Genomic DNA, 16,113 nt, shown 5'->3' on the forward strand with positions numbered 1-16,113 from the left:
AAATAACTCAATGTGCTATCTAAGGAGTTTTCTAAAGACTCAGATTTTTAAAGGACATACAAAAGAAGGAAAAAGTGATATTGGCCTATTAGAAGAAAGGATTACTACAATGAGCAAAGACTTGTGAAAAACACACAAAACAACATAAAAACTTTTAGGTTATATTTGAGGGTGGGAGGACAAGAAAAGTACAACCTAGCTCCTCTACTCCCAGGTAGATTCCATGTTAATAAGTTACAGAGAGGAGTTTGCTTTCACATTATATACCAAGGAACAAGGTCTTCCCTGGTGGTCGAGTGGTTAAGAATCTGCCTGCCAGTTCAGGGATGCCGGTTGATCCCTGGTCTGGGAAGATTCCACTAATGCTGTGGGGCAACTAAGCCCATGCTCCACAACTGTTGAAGCCCTATGCCCTAGAGCCTGCACACCGCAGCTAGAGAGCAGCCCCAGTTCACTGCAACCAGAGAAAGCCCTTGCAGAGCAATCAAGACCCAGCATAGCCAAAAATTCATTACTTTTTTAAAAAAAGGAAAGACTGCACCAACAATCTTAAGAAATTGATAATCCAGACAGAAAAGACAGTGGGAGAATGTTTGTTTAAATAAATGTCCATTTCCAGGTGTATTTTATTATAGCAGGCCTTCTCATTCTCAGCACTATTAACATTTTAGGCCAGATAATTTGTTGTGGAGTCAGGGGGTAGGAGGGGGAAGGCTGTCTTGAGTTGTAGGATATTTAGCAGCATCTTTGGCCTCTATCCACTAGATGCCAGTATCATCAGCCTCCTAGTTGTAGTAATCACAAATAGCTGTAGACATTGTCAAATGTCTCCTGGGAAGCAAAAGTATTCTGGGGTGAGAACCACTATATTGCAGAACACTGAAAAATATAATAAAAATATATTATCACAAAATTATGGTTAGCATCTTTGAGTAATCATGGCACAGGGAACTGACAAGTGTTCTCCCATATATCAAAAAGGTAGACTCTGAAAATCTAATGTTAATCCACAGAAAATTTTAATATAGTATCAAAATATTATTAATTGGAAAAGAGAGCAATGATCTCATTTTGGTATAGTTGTATTAAGAGCCAGTCAAACTAAACTAATATAATTTTTTCTCTTCCTTTTCTTTATTATCATAACTAAAGAAGGTACACTGGTTCCACTAAAACAACTTTTAAATCTTTTTAAAACTCTTTGACAAGCTAAAGAAATATTAGCTATCCATATACTGTTGGTTGAAGTATACACTGGTTAAACACCTTTTGAGGAGGCACTCTGGCAACATCCATAAAATTTTATATGCACAAATTCCTAGACTAAACAAATAGTTTAGGAACCTGAACATGTGTACAAAGATGCAAGGCAAGGACTGCAGTGTGTAGTGTTTTTGTGATAATAAAAAGCTAGAAACAACTTAAATGTGCATCAAGAGAGACTACTTACATAAATTGTCATATATTTCCTCATTAGTATGATTTGAACTGTAACCAGAGAAAAAAGCTTAGGAAATATATAGAATCCAATTGGATTTCATTTGCCTACAATTATGGGAGATATGAAAAATATTTAACAACCAGCATGGATTAGGCCCCGACTAATAAGAGTCTAGCCTGGAGCTGGGTCTTTGAAAGCCCCCTGTATGTGAGGGTTCATCCTTTAGTTGCTGGGTCTAAGGAAAATCTAGAGGGTCCCAGGAAGGGGCCAAGTGAAGGAAGGCTATTAGAGACAGAGAGAAGGAATACAAAAGCATTTCATATTTTAACAATTTGTATGCCCTTACAAAAAAAGAAAAAGCAAGACAGTCCCAGAAAAACATCTATTTCTGCTTTATTGACTATGCCAAAGCCTTTGACTGTGTGGATCACAATAAACTATGAAAAATTCTGAAAGAGAGGGGAATACCAGACCACCTAACCTACCTCTTGAGAAATCTGTATGCAGGTCAGGAAGCAACAGTTAGAACTGGACATGGAACAACAGACTGGTTCCAAATCAGGAAAGGAATATATCAAGGCTGTATATTATCACCCTGCTTATTTAGCTTATATGCAGAGAAATGCTGGGCTGGATGGATAAAGCACAAGCTAGAATCAAGATTGCTGGGAGACAGAAAGATGTTATGGGGAGGGAGGTGGGAGGGGGGTTCATGTTTGGGAATGCATGTAAGAATTAAAGATTTTAAAATTTAAAAAATAAAAACTAAAAAAAAAAAAAGATTGCTGGGAGAAATATTAATAACCTCAGATATGCAGATGACACCACTCTTATGGCAGAAAATGAAGGAGAACTAAAGAGCCTCTTGATGAAAGTGAAAGAGGAGAGTGAAAAAGTTGGCTTAAAGCTCAACATTCAGAAAACGAAGATTATGGCAGCTGGTTCCATCACTTCATGGCAAATAAATGGAGAAACAGTGGAAACAGTGGCTGACTTTATTTTTCTGGGCTCTGAAATCACTGCAGATGGTAATTGCAGCCATGAAATTGAAAGATGCTACTCCTTGGAAGAAAAGTTATGACCAACCTAGACAGCATATTCAAAAGCAGAGACATTACTTTATCAACAAAGGTCCGTCTAGTCAAGGCTATGGTTTTTCCAGTGGTCATGTATGGATGTGAGAGTTGGACTGTGAAGAAAGCTGAGGGCCGAAGAATTGATGCTTTTGAACTGTGGTGTTGGAGAAGACTCTTGAGAGTCCCTTAGACTGCAAGGAGATCCAATTAGTCCATCCTAAAGGAGATCAGTCCTGAGTGTTCATTGGAAGGACTGATGTTGAAGCCTGAAACTCCAATAATTTGGCCACCTGACGCGAACAGCTGACTCATTTGAAAAGACCCTGACGCTGGGAAAGATTGAGGGCAGGAGAAGAAGGGAATGACAGAGGTTGAGATGGTCGGATGGCATCACTGACTCGATGGACATGAGATTGGGTAAACTCTGGGTGTTGGTGATGGACAGGGAGGCCTGGCGTGCTATGGTCATGGGGTTGCAAAGAGACGGACACGACTTGAGTGACTGAACTGAACTGACTGACATCCTTACTAGAGAATATCAGTCCTCACCAATAGATAGAAACAACACTAAAATAATCTAGACTAGCATAGAAAAATAAATTCAACCAAGTGGTAGCTATGATGAAAAGTAAATTTGTACATATTGACATGGAACAATTCTTTTTTAACTTTCACTAGAAACTGGTAGTAGTTTCCTCATGAAAAGAGAATCCAAGAACTGAGGACGTAAGGTCAAGGCCAAAGGAATATGTATTTTCACTGAAAGCCCTCTGTGGCAAATGCTGTTTGCTAACACCATTTCCAGCCCTGGCCCAGCTTTCCTCCTCTACTGGAGAGACTGCAAAGTTAAGAAACCTGCTCTTCTCAGACTCCCTTGAAGTAGTGGTACCCAGATTTCACCAGCAAAAACAGCTTGGATGAGATTTTTAAAGGTTACAGACATCAGAACCTTCTGGGATAGTTGTAGAAGGACTCTACTGTCCAGTGTAAGAGCAAGGGATAATGGAATCTAGTACACCCATAGGACCATTCCTCAGGTACAGTTGGACATTCTTCCTATAGCTGCATTTTCTTTGGCTGTTCAATGGCTCTCCAAGAAAATCTATGAGTTGTCTAGTATCATTTATGAAAAACTCAGCTGGAGTTATCCAGAGCAGACTCTTGGTTGCAATCAAGAATTCTAGCTAAAGCACTCTTTACTAAAATAAAAATAAACATGCAAATATAAATTTTTCCCTTTAAAAAGTTAAGTTTTATAAAAATGCTTCAAAAATAAAGTATATGTGGTCTGGGGACTTCCCTGGGGTCCAGTAGCTAAGACTCCATGTTCCCAATGAAGGGGTATGGGTTCAGCCTCTTGTCAGGGAATTAGATTCCACACGCCACAACTAAGAGTTCACATGCGACAGTTAAAGATCCCACATGACGCAATGAAGATCAAAGATCCCTCGTGCCACTGCTGAGACTTGATGCAGGCAAATAAATCAATAAATGTTTTTAACATATACATATGTGGGCTGGATGATGGTACAGTTCAGGGAGGACATACCTAGTTGAAGAAGCACACTCAGAGATCCAGGCCCCCAAGTCCCATTTGTATATCAGCTGTGCCTCAACCACCAGAGGCAATCTTAGAAACACAAACGTGGACTCAAATCCTTCTTAAAAATAGCCAGTGTTAAAAATGTGATGGAAGGAAAGATGCCAGGCTATGAATAATACCAAAGGTAACAACCAAAATGTATAAAATACTTGTGTAAAGACAACTCTGCTGAAGGACAAAAAAGAAGTGAGTAAACAAAAAGATGATGACTTGGTGTGTCTGTGGTAGTTGCTCAGTTGTGTCCTACTATTTACGACCCCATGGACTACAGCTCACCTAGATTCTCTGTCCATGGCATTCTCAGGCAAGAATACTGGAGTGGGTAGCCATTCCCTTCTTCAGTGGACCTTCTCAACCCAGAGATCAAACCTGAGTCTCCTGCATTGCAGGCAGATTCTTTACCATCTGAGCCACGAGGGAAGCCCTGATGTATAAGTAGACTAAAAATTAAAAGGGCATTATTTTCTCCCTGAATTAAAATATTCAAAGGCTATTATAATAATTTTCTAAAATGTTACACTAAAATTCATCTGGAAATAAATAGTATGTGATTAGCTATCAGAAAACCCTGAAGGAGGAGAAAAGAATAAGGAGAAAGATTAATCCTTCCAGATACTAAAATATGTTAGAAAATAATTTTAAAAGTAGGGATTGCATCAGCAAGGTAGCAGGATACAAGCTTAATATACTAAACTCAGCTGCATTTTTTTACACTAATAATGGAAAAATAATCCTTTTAATATCACATCAAAAAAATAAAATACCTAGGAATAAACTTAAAGGAGGTGAAAGCCCCATAAGCTGAAAACTGTAAAACGCTGATAAGGGAAATTTAAGAACATTCAACGACATGGAAAGATATTCCATGCTCCTGGATTTGAAGAATTAATATTGCTAAATTAGTCATACTGCCCAAAACAATCTACACATTTAATGCAATTCCTATCAAATTACCAATGACATTTTTCACGGAGCTAAAACAAATAATCCTACAATATAGGGCTTCCCTCGTGGCTCAGTAGTAAAGAATCCACCTGCCAATGCAAGAGACATGGGTTCAATCCCTGATCCAGGAAGATCCTGCAGGCCATGGAACAACTAATCCAGGGTGCCACAATAGAATCTACTATGCCTGTGTCCTAGAGCCCAGGAGCTACAACTACTGAGCCCATGTGCCACAAATACTGAAGCCTGTGTGCCTTAGAGCCCATGCTCTGCAATAAGAGAAGCCACTGCAATGAGAGGTCTATATACCACAACTAGAGAAAGCCCATGCCTAGCAATAAAGACCTAGCATAGCCATAAATAAAAATAAACAAATAAAATGATTTTTAAAAATCAAAATTATTCCCCCCCCCCAACAAAGTTCTACAATATATATAGAATCACAAAAGACCCAGAATTGCCAAAGCAATCCTGAGGAAAAAGAACAAAGCTGGAGGTATAACCAGACTTCAGACTATACTACAAAACTACAGTAATCAAAATAGTGTGGTACTGGCACAAAAACAGACTTGCAGATCAATGAACTAGAATAGAAAGCCCAGAAATAAACCCATGCACCTACAGTCAGTTACTATACTACAAAAGAGGCAAGAATATACGATGGAAAAAAGAAAGTCTCTTCAACAAGTGTTGGGTGTAAGAAAAGCTGGACTGCTATATATAAATCAATGAAATTAGAAAACTCACACCACACACAAAAAAAACTCAAAATGGTTTAAAGACCTAAATATAGGAAATGACACCATAAAACTCCTAAACAAGAACTAGGGAAAAACATTCTCAGACATAAATTATAGCAATATTTTCTTAGATTCATCTCCCAAAGCAAACAGAAATAAAAGCAAAAACAAACAAATGATGCCTAATCAAACTTCAAAGTTTCTGCACAGCAAAAAAAAATCATCAATAAAACGAAAAGACAATGTATGAAATGGGAGGAAATACTTGCAAACAATGTGACCAACAAGGAGTTAACATCCAAAATACACAAAAAGCTCACACAACTCAAAATTGAAAAAAAAAAAAAATAAATAAATGCTTCAATCAACAAATGGGCAGAAGACCTAAGTAGATGCTTTTCCAAAAACACAGATAGCCAACAGGCACATGGAAAGATGCTTAACATTGTTAATTACTAAAGAAACGTAAATCAAAACCACAATGACATATCACCTCACACCAGTTAGAATGGCCACCATTGAAAAATCTACAAATAAATGCTGGTGTGGAGAAAAGAGAACCCTCCCACACTATTGGTGGGAACGTTAAATCAGTGCAGCCACTATGGGAAACAGTAGAGAAGTTCCTAAAAAAAAATTAAACTAGAGCTATTATATGATCCAATGATCACACTTCTGGATATATATCAAGAAAAAATGGAAAACTCTAATTTGAAAACACACATGCACCCCAATGTTCATGGCAGCATTATAATAACCAAGACATGGAAATAATCCAAGTGGCCACCAACAAATACTTGTCACATCTAGAGAAAGTTCACATGCAGCAATGAAGACCCAGTGCAACCAAAAATAAATAAATTAATTTTAAAAAATAATAATAACACAAATGAATTCATATATAAAGACAGAAACAAACTCATAGAACACAAACATAGTTACCAAAAGGAACAGGGAGGGAGAGAGGATCAAATAAGGAGTATGTGATTAACAGATACAAGCTCCAATAAACAAAATAAACAAGCAACAAGGATTTACTATTTAGCACAGTGAATTATATTCAATATCTTATAAAAATCTATATTGGAATATAAGCTGAAAAAGAACTGAATCATTTTGCTACACACCTGAAACTAACACAATATTGTGAGTCATCTTCAATGGAAAAAAAAATTTTTTTAGAATAAATAAAGAAGAAAGGAAAAGGCAGGGAAAGTAGAGATTACAGAAAAATTAGATTAAAAACATTACCAGAAAAACTTATGGTTACCAAGGGGAAAGGGAAGATGGGATAAATCAAGAGCTTGGGATTAACATATACACAATACTATATATAAAACAGAAAACCAACAATAACCTACTGTATAGAATAGAGAACTCTACTCAATATCTGTGATAACCTATATGAGAAAGGAATCTGAAAAAGAATGAATATATATATATTTATATATAAAACTTTGCTGTATACCTGGAACTAACACAACATTGTAAATCAACTATACTCAATGTAAAACAAAAATTTTTTTAAAAAAAGAATATTGCCACAACAGGAGAAAGAGTGAAACACAGACTCTAACATAAATTTATCTTATGACAAAGATTTTAAATTAGCAGGAAAGAGTGACTCTTACATAAATCATATTAGATCAACTAACTAAACATTTAGTTGAAAAATTAAAATTCAGCTGACTCCAAGACTCATTTCTTTGTGCAAAGTCAATTCCAGATATAGCAAAAGTTATAAATTCTGAAAGATAGTATGAGTGAATTTATATATAATACAGTTATGTATAATAATTGAAGTAGAAAGTCCTTTCTAACCAAACACAAAATTCAGAAACCATAAAGGAAGAGGTTTTAAAAACTAAACACAAAATATTTTATTTTATGTATGATTTTAAAATAAAACATAAAAGTAAAATAAACAAAAAATTGGAGGAAAATACTTGCAACACATTAAGTAAACAAAAAAATAATTTGCTTAATTTACTATGGGGCAATTAAAAAAAAATAAGTACTGGATCTCCTTGCCAGAGCAATCACAAACACAAAAAGAATAAAAGGCATCAGATTTGGAAAGGAAGAAGTAAAACTGTCACTATTTGCAAATGACATAAATTTTATATATAGAAAATATTAAAGACTTTACTGAAAAGCTGAGAAAACTCATTCTAATCAATGCATTCCATAAAGTTGCAGGATACAAAATTAACATACAGAAATCAGTAGCATTCCTATACACTAACAATGAATTATCTGAAAAAAAGAAAACAATTCCATTTAAAATAGCATGAAAAACATTAAAATACTTGGGAATAAACTTAACCAAGAAGGTGAAAGATTTTTACTCTGAAAACAATGATGAAAAAAATTTAAGAAGACAAAAATAGATGGAAAAGTATCCATTGTTCATGGATTACAAGAATTATTATTGTTGAAATGTCAGTCTCTAGACTGACCAAAAACCACCTATAGATTCAATGCAGTTTCTATCAGGATTTTAATGGCATTTTTTCAGAAGAAGAAAAAAAATCTGAAGTTTATATAGGACCACAGAAGACCCAGAATAGCCAAAGTCATCCTGAGAAAAAAACAATAAAGTGAGCGGCATCATACTTCCTGTTCAAGTATACCATACAGCTATAGCAACCAAAACAGTATGATACTGGCACAAAAATGACAAATAGACCAGTGGAACAGAATAGAGAGCCCAGAAGTAAATCTAAGTATAAAGTCAACTAATATTTGATGACGGAGCCAAGAATACTCAATGGATAAGAGTCTCTGCAATAAATGGTATTAAAAAAAATTGGATATTTGCATTACAAGAGTAAAACTAGACCCCTGCCTTACGCCACTCACAAAAATTAACCTAAAATAGATTAAAGACTTAAATGAAAGGACTAACACCATAAAACTTCTAGAAGAAACCATATCCAGTAAGCATGGCATACTTTTGACATAGGTCTTAGTAGTATTTTTGTTTGTTGGTTTCCTCAGGCAATGGAAACAAAATCAAAAATAAACAATTGGGAATACATCAAACTAAAAAGCTTCTGCACAGCAAAATAAACAATCAACAAAGTGAAAAGAAAACCTATAGAATAGGGAAAAATACTTGCTAATCATATATTCAGTAAGGGATTAATATCCAAAATAAAGAACTTATTCAACTCAATAGCAAAAATAAATAAATAAAAGTGGGCAAAAGATCGGGAATACACTTTTTTCTAAAGACTATATACAAATAGTCCATAGGTACATTGAAAGATGCTCATCATTCCCTAACGTCATTAGGGGAATGCAAATCAAAACTGCAATGAGATATCACCTCATACCATAGAATGGCCATAATCAAAAAGACAACAGATAACATGCGTTGGCAAGGATGTGGAGAAAAGGGAACCCTTGTGTACTGTCTTGGTGAGATTGTAAACTGGTGCAGCCACTGTGGAAAACAGTATGGCGGTTCCTCACAAATTATAAATAGAACTACTATATAATCCAGTAATTCTACTTCTGGGAATATATTCAAAAGAAACAAAACACTAACTCAAAAAGATATCTGCACCCCCATATTCATAGCAGTATTATTTACAATAGCTTAGACATGGAAACAACTTTAGTGTCCACTGATTGATGCATAAAGAAGTTGTGGTATATACACCCTGTACAATGAAATATCATTCTGCCATTAAGAAATGAGGAAATCCTGCCATTTATACCAACATGAATGGAACTTGAGGGCATTATGTTTGGTGAAATAAGACAGAGGAAAGAAAAATATTGCATAATCTCATTAGTATGTGGAATCGTAAAAAAAAAAAAAAGTCATACAAAAAGAGATCATATTTGTGCTTACCAGAGATGGGGCATTGCAGTTGGGGGAAAGAGAATAGGAGGTAAGTAACAAACTTCAGTGAAAAAGGAACAAATTTCCAGTTTCAAAATAAGTAAGTCCTTGGGATATAATATACAACATGATTATAGTTAACACTACTGTATGACATTCATGAAAGTTATTAACAGAGTAAACCCTAAGAGTTTACTAAACTAAAAAAATTTTAGTTTCTTTTTTTCCTTTTCTTTTTAGTGTGTCTATATGAAACGATGGATGCAAACTAAACTTATCACAGTAATCATTTTACAATACAAGTGATCCTTGAACAGCATAGGAATTAGGAACACCAACCCTCCTAACAGTTAAAAGCCCACATATAGTTTAGAGTTACTGTTCACATCCACAGTTCTTCCATGTCTTCAGTTCTACATCTGAAGATTCAACCAACAACAGATCATGTAATACATTATTTACTATTGAAAAAAAAAAACTTGCTTATAAGTGGATCTGTGTCATTCAATTCAAGAGTCAACTATACATGTAAAACAAACCATTATGCTGGACCTTTTAAACATACAGTGATGTATAACAATTACATCTCAATAAACCTGGAAAAGAAAAGAAGAGCAAAAAATATGGAAAGGCAATTTATATTAAAAAAGAAATACAATGGGCTAATATTTAGAAATTGTTCAACCTTACTTACTATTAATCAAATGCAAATCAAAAGAACAAGATATAATTTTTACCTATCCCTAAAAGATCATTATCAACAGTGGTAAGAGTTAGGGACATAAGCTTTCAACATATGCTGTTTGCGGGGGTAAAAATCGATATGAACTTCTTGAAGAAAAATATGATAATAGCTCTCAAATTTTAAATTATGCATACTCTATACTCTTTAACCTTCAGTTGATATTTCCAATTAAAGGTAATACTTATTAACTTGTAAAATGAACATTCCTTTTGACTCAGCAATTCTATGTAATGAATTTATTCTAAAGATATACTCATAAAATTACATCAAGATATGTGAACAGGGATATTCATTATGGCATAGCAACATAAAAATATATATATGAAAAACAATAAACATATTCATCAATATAGAATGAGCTAAATACATTATGCTACATCCATATGAAACTGTACAACTCAGATGGAACTTGAACCACGTGCCAGGACTCTAACCCACAGTCTTTAACTGAAATTACATATCTGATCTCAGTACATAAAGAAGCTCAGGTTTGGGACTTCCCTGATGGGCCATTGGTTAAGGATCCTCCTTCTAGTGAAGTAAAGATTAGTCTGTGCACCCAACAAGAAGCCCTGGTGAGGCAACAAAGTCTCATTTGCAGCCAAAAATTTTTTAAATAAAATAAATTTCAAAATGAAGCTCAGGCTGTTTATGTCTCATTGCAGAAAGAATTCAGTAAGAGACAAAGTGATAAGTAAGAAGTGAATTTGTTTAGAGATGCATGTTCCATAGACAAAATGCAGTCCATCTCAAAAGGGAAGAATGGCTTTGGGAGAAATAACTCCACAGAGTGTGGGCCATCTCAGAAGGTGAGAGGCCCCAAAATATGGGGTAGTTAGCTTTTATGGGTTGAGTAATCTCATAGGCTAATGAGTTGGTGAATTATTTCAACTATAATATTCAGAGAAAGAGTGGGGATTTCCAGGAACTGGGCCACCATCTACTTTTTTACTTTTATGGTGAGCCTCAGAACTGTCATGGTGTTTGTGGGTGTGTCATTTAGCATACTAATGTATGACAATGAGCATATAATGAAGTTCAAGGTCCACTGGAAGCCAGATCTTCCACTATCTTGGACTAGTTGGTTTTAACCAGTTCATGTCGTGTACCACGGCTGTGTCATTCTTTTAAAGGTTGTGTCTTGCCCCCTTCTCTCCTGTTTCACATATAGTAGTAAAACACTATGAAGAAACTGAAAAACTATGAGGTAGGTCTACATGAATTGCTATGCATATATCTTAGCTAAATGTAACTATCCTAATTCAGAGAAAGCAGGGGGGACACAAGATACAGATAACTACGTATAGCATTAAGCCTTTTTTTCTTGACCTAAATCAGGGTTCTGTAAGTTTGCAAGAGCAGAATACATGGATATTGCATAGGCAACCAGCAATGCATATCAATAATTATTTGATTCTTAAAACTAGGATTCCTTTGTTAACCCATATTGGAAAGGGAACTGCTGATTCTAACAGAAAAGCTAATTAATCCTGCAAATTTCCATGAAAACACATAATCTATGAGCTCCAGCCCTGGACTAAGTAAGACCCTGGTACTTCTGGAGAACCACAGAGAGGTAGGTTTTATTTCTCACTCTCCCTTCATCTTCATCCCTATCCATAAAAACACAAACACTGGAAAGGAAACACCACAAGGGCAGGGCTTTAATTTGGTTCGCTAGTATCTATCCCCAGCACTAAGAGTAATATCTGGGACACAAGTCATCTAGAAAGAGCGAATAATTCCAAGGCCAATGTTGGAGTAGAGCCAAAGTAGCCCTTTGAGGAATCCTGCTTCTCTGTCATTCTATTTTCTCAATGAGCTAATCCAGGGCCTCTTTGCATTGATACTACCTCCAGAAGACTCATCAGCTGAGACCTGGTAATTCATTTATTATCTAGTTAACCGTACTAGATATTATTCATTCTAGTTATTCATTTATAATCTAGTTATTTATGTATTATCTAGTACACCTCCATCCCAACTCTCTATTCTATATGCATATAAACAAAGAAGATAAATGCTTGTATAGTCTCCTTTCATGAACCAGTAATAGATTGAGAACTGCTGATCACATTTTGAATGGTGCTAATATAAAATAGGGGCTAAAGTCTTCAAGTTCCAATACTTAAAGGTTTTTGTATCAAACATTGTCTTCTCCATCAAATGTTTTTCACCATTAATGGAGGGACCTGAAGCAGCCCAAGCATACCAGTTAGGATAATGAAAAGCAGGAAAAAGAGGCAAGGCAGTGGGGGTCCCAAATAAATTTGACCTAATTTACTATTTGCACATAGGAATTTAGTCACTTCTCAGATCGTGGAAGTTAGTGATTAAATTGGTAGCAGATTACTGGCTGTGTGCCAGACAGCAATAATATAGTTAAAAATAGTAATTAAGCATGTGAAAATCAGGTGCAACCGCTAACAGTCAAGTTCATTTTCAAAAATTCTATAGTCTCAATTATCTGTCACTTTCCATTAGGTTTGCGACTTGGCAAAACTCTGGAGTTCCACCCAAAGTTCCACAATATCATGTCACTTAAAATCCAGTATCGAAACAAGATTTAGAAAATCATTCTTTTTGAGTCTCTAGAGTAACATTCCCATGAGCCAATGATCCATAAATAAACACTATTTTTAAGTCTTCATTACGAAGCACATAGTTTCTCTTCAGGCAAGATTGGGCTGCCAACTTCTCTGCTTAAGTCTTAATCCCTCCTATATCAAAGAAAAAATAGAAACATGCTAGCAGAAGTTCAGAGTGAATAAAGAATGGAACTCCCATCCCTCCATAGCTATGATTTTTCTCTAAATACCACTGAAAAAATAAAATTCTACAATTAAAACAAGGTGATCCAGGCAAAATATATTCTTTAAAAACTCACAACCCTATACCTCACCTCCCACCAAATACTGATACTTCTACTCTCTCCATTTTGACTTCTCTGTACCAGCCACTACCTCTGAAAATCAAATTGTTTTATTTATTAGCAATTTCTTGGCTTTTTACTTCAATATATTCTATTTCTATAACCATAAATCCCAAATTCAACACCAATAACAGAATTAAAATTTCATGTCTTCCCTAACTCCCACCCTACCCATGCCGTACTCCATTCTCATGTTTCCATAAGCAGAAAATCTGAAAACTGAAACTCTGTTTTAACATGCGCCTTCTACACTTTTTCTTTACACTTTGCTGCCTAGATTTCCTCCAAATAATTCTAATTTCCACAGACTTCTATTATAAAATATTTGTTCTTCCTAATTCTTTGTCACAGATCATAAAATTCATATAACTATGAACAACATATAGATAATCCTCTACAAAAGTTATTTATAAATTCTATTGTTTTAAAGTCCAAAATAATGTAAGCAGTCAATAATACTGTCTATTGGTTTCGGGCAGAGATGAAGAATTTTCAACATGTAGCTTTGTTGATACCTGTGAAAGTTCATAAGGAGAAATTTTGTAACTAGAGAAGATCCTTCCCAATACTAAATATATTGCTATCTCTGTGCCTGATAACTATGTTTTGCATCTCACAGACACTCAATAAATATTTCATTTGGTAGATAAAGAATTATACAAAACCTAAAAAGAAAACCAGTAAAAGCCATCTTCTTAAAAAATCACAATCTTTGTCTTCAACTCTAATTTTCCCTAATCTGACAAGTCTACACTTAAAAATAGAGCTTAGGGAAATGATCTTTAAAATAAATAAATACACAAATACACACACCATAGCACCTAGATGTTCAACAATGATTAATAAAATTACATCTATTCACTCGGAAGAATGTTAGCAATCTAAAATAACATCTATGTAGACTAGGTAATATTATATGGAAAATGTTTTGGTAAAGGTTAAATGAAAAGCAAGGTTCTAAATTTTATCCACAGTATTACTGCGATTCATTTTAAAGTTATGCAGAGAAAAAAGACTAAAAGAAAATGTATCAATGAGATTACAGATAATTTTGTCTGTGCTTTTAAAATCCCTACAATGATCTCATATCACTTTTATAATGAAAATAAAAATAAATTTTACCATAAAAATCCCAATATTTCACTCAATTAAGAAGAGAGACACAGAGTGTGTACAGGACACCACAAATGGAAATAACTGTATATATGCTGTTCGTATTTTCCATTTAATAAATTGTCCTATGCCACTACTAAGGTAATTTTTTTATGGTGGATAACAAAATTTTAATAGTTCATCCAAATATGCCATTTGAATTTGACTACTGATAATCTCTATCTCCAAACCACAATGGTTCTCAGTATGTTGACATTTTAGACTGTCTAAAAAGACCTAGCCATAAACCCAGAACCAAGGCTAATTTGAAATCCTATTTTTCCCACCTGTGTGTTTTAAGCAAATCATTGGATCTCTTACATCATCAGATATGTTGCAGCTGTCTTAGTGGTGCGTATCCATGACTCAAAACATGCACAGTTAATGAACTTCCTGATGCCTAACCTAAATTCCTTCTTGTTTCCATTTGTATTTCTCTCCAGTTCTGTTTTCAGTGCAACTAAGAGCAATTGCTTGCAGTCACCCAGCCACTGTCAGTGACCTTCTCTTTACATGACTGATGACTGTTTCCCATATTCATCTCATCTAGTGTGATTTTCATTTGATTATAAATGGCAGTAAAAATAGCTCTGAGAAATTCCTCAATTTCCTAATATTATTAACAATTGTAAAACAAGTATATAAAGCAAATATTAAATTCAAAAATTAAGGCTTTTGCCACATCTCATTTTTAAAATCTCCCATTACTGTGAACAAGTTTTGGGTTGAAAGTAAAATCGCTTCAAATATTTTGCCCCAGCCCCATGCCAAGGCACATGTATCCAGGCCATATCTTATCTTTTCCTGCACTGGATCCCAATCGGCTTTTTATAGCCAGAAACTCTCTGAATGCACAGCACGACCTTGGCTACTAGCTTCCCCTGGCACTAGTTTGAAAGTTATTTATAACTTTAAACTTAGCTTGAAAGCCTATACTTCTCAACATAACTAGTCAAAACATTCCTGTTTTATATAATAATGTGATGTTCTTTAATTCAGAAAGAAACCCCACACTTTAAACCTACGATATGTAACTAAGGCAGAGCAATTTCAACGCAGAAACAAGAATGCACTGAAGTCCAGCTCCTCTTTTTACAACTTGACTCTTACCTTTCTGTTGCATCCTATAGAGTAAATGTGTTTAAAATTCGGCTCTTGTAGGAAATTTTCCGAAAAGATTTTGGGGGAGGAAAGAAAATAAGACTTCTTGGTTAGTCACAGAGTTGCAGAGTACCAAATTGAGAGGCAGTGACAGTGGGGCAGTCACTTCAGCTGAGCGTCATTCACCCAGGATGAGAAAGAAGGGGGAGGTTACAAACCAGGGTGGGTGGTATCTAATCCTGAACTGCTAGTCACTGACCTCACTGACAACTTGTTACTGAAAATACTTTGTTGAAAAAGGCCAGACACATACTTTACCCAGAGATCTACAAACATAGCTGTCAGGAAGCTCTAAATACGTAGGATCTGCATTTCTCTAGTACCTTTCTAAAACAAGGACCTCTTACATCTAATTAAAGCTGAATGCTGGAATTATCGAGAGTGAAAAATGGTAAAGCGGGGATAATAGGAAAGTCCAGGAAATTCACACATCAAAAGATCAATTATGTAAAATTCAATGTCTTC

General features: G+C 35.2%; 1 protein-coding gene across 6 annotated transcripts in view; it reads right to left on the reverse strand.

Moving 5' to 3' along the window:
- Window positions 1-15,740, reverse strand: part of CTNNA3 (catenin alpha 3) — a 1,860,557-nt gene extending 1,844,817 nt beyond the window's left edge. For 4 of the 6 annotated variants that reach the window (XR_009598595.1, XM_004021400.6, XM_060406827.1 and 1 more), the window contains exon 1: window positions 15,598-15,740. Coding sequence is in view for 5 of the 6 variants with exons in the window: in XM_004021400.6 (XP_004021449.1) it covers window positions 15,598-15,610 (13 nt within the window). In the remaining variant the exon portion in view is untranslated. Of the gene's footprint in view, window positions 1-14,774; window positions 14,874-15,597 lie in introns of those variants that run through there. The other 2 variants (XM_060406829.1, XM_060406826.1) reach the window with 1 other exon arrangement.
- Between the last annotated feature and the right edge of the window lie 373 nt (window positions 15,741-16,113).

Source organism: Ovis aries, chromosome 25 (assembly GCF_016772045.2).
Source record: "Ovis aries strain OAR_USU_Benz2616 breed Rambouillet chromosome 25, ARS-UI_Ramb_v3.0, whole genome shotgun sequence".
NCBI classification, from domain to species: Eukaryota; Metazoa; Chordata; class Mammalia; order Artiodactyla; family Bovidae; genus Ovis; species Ovis aries.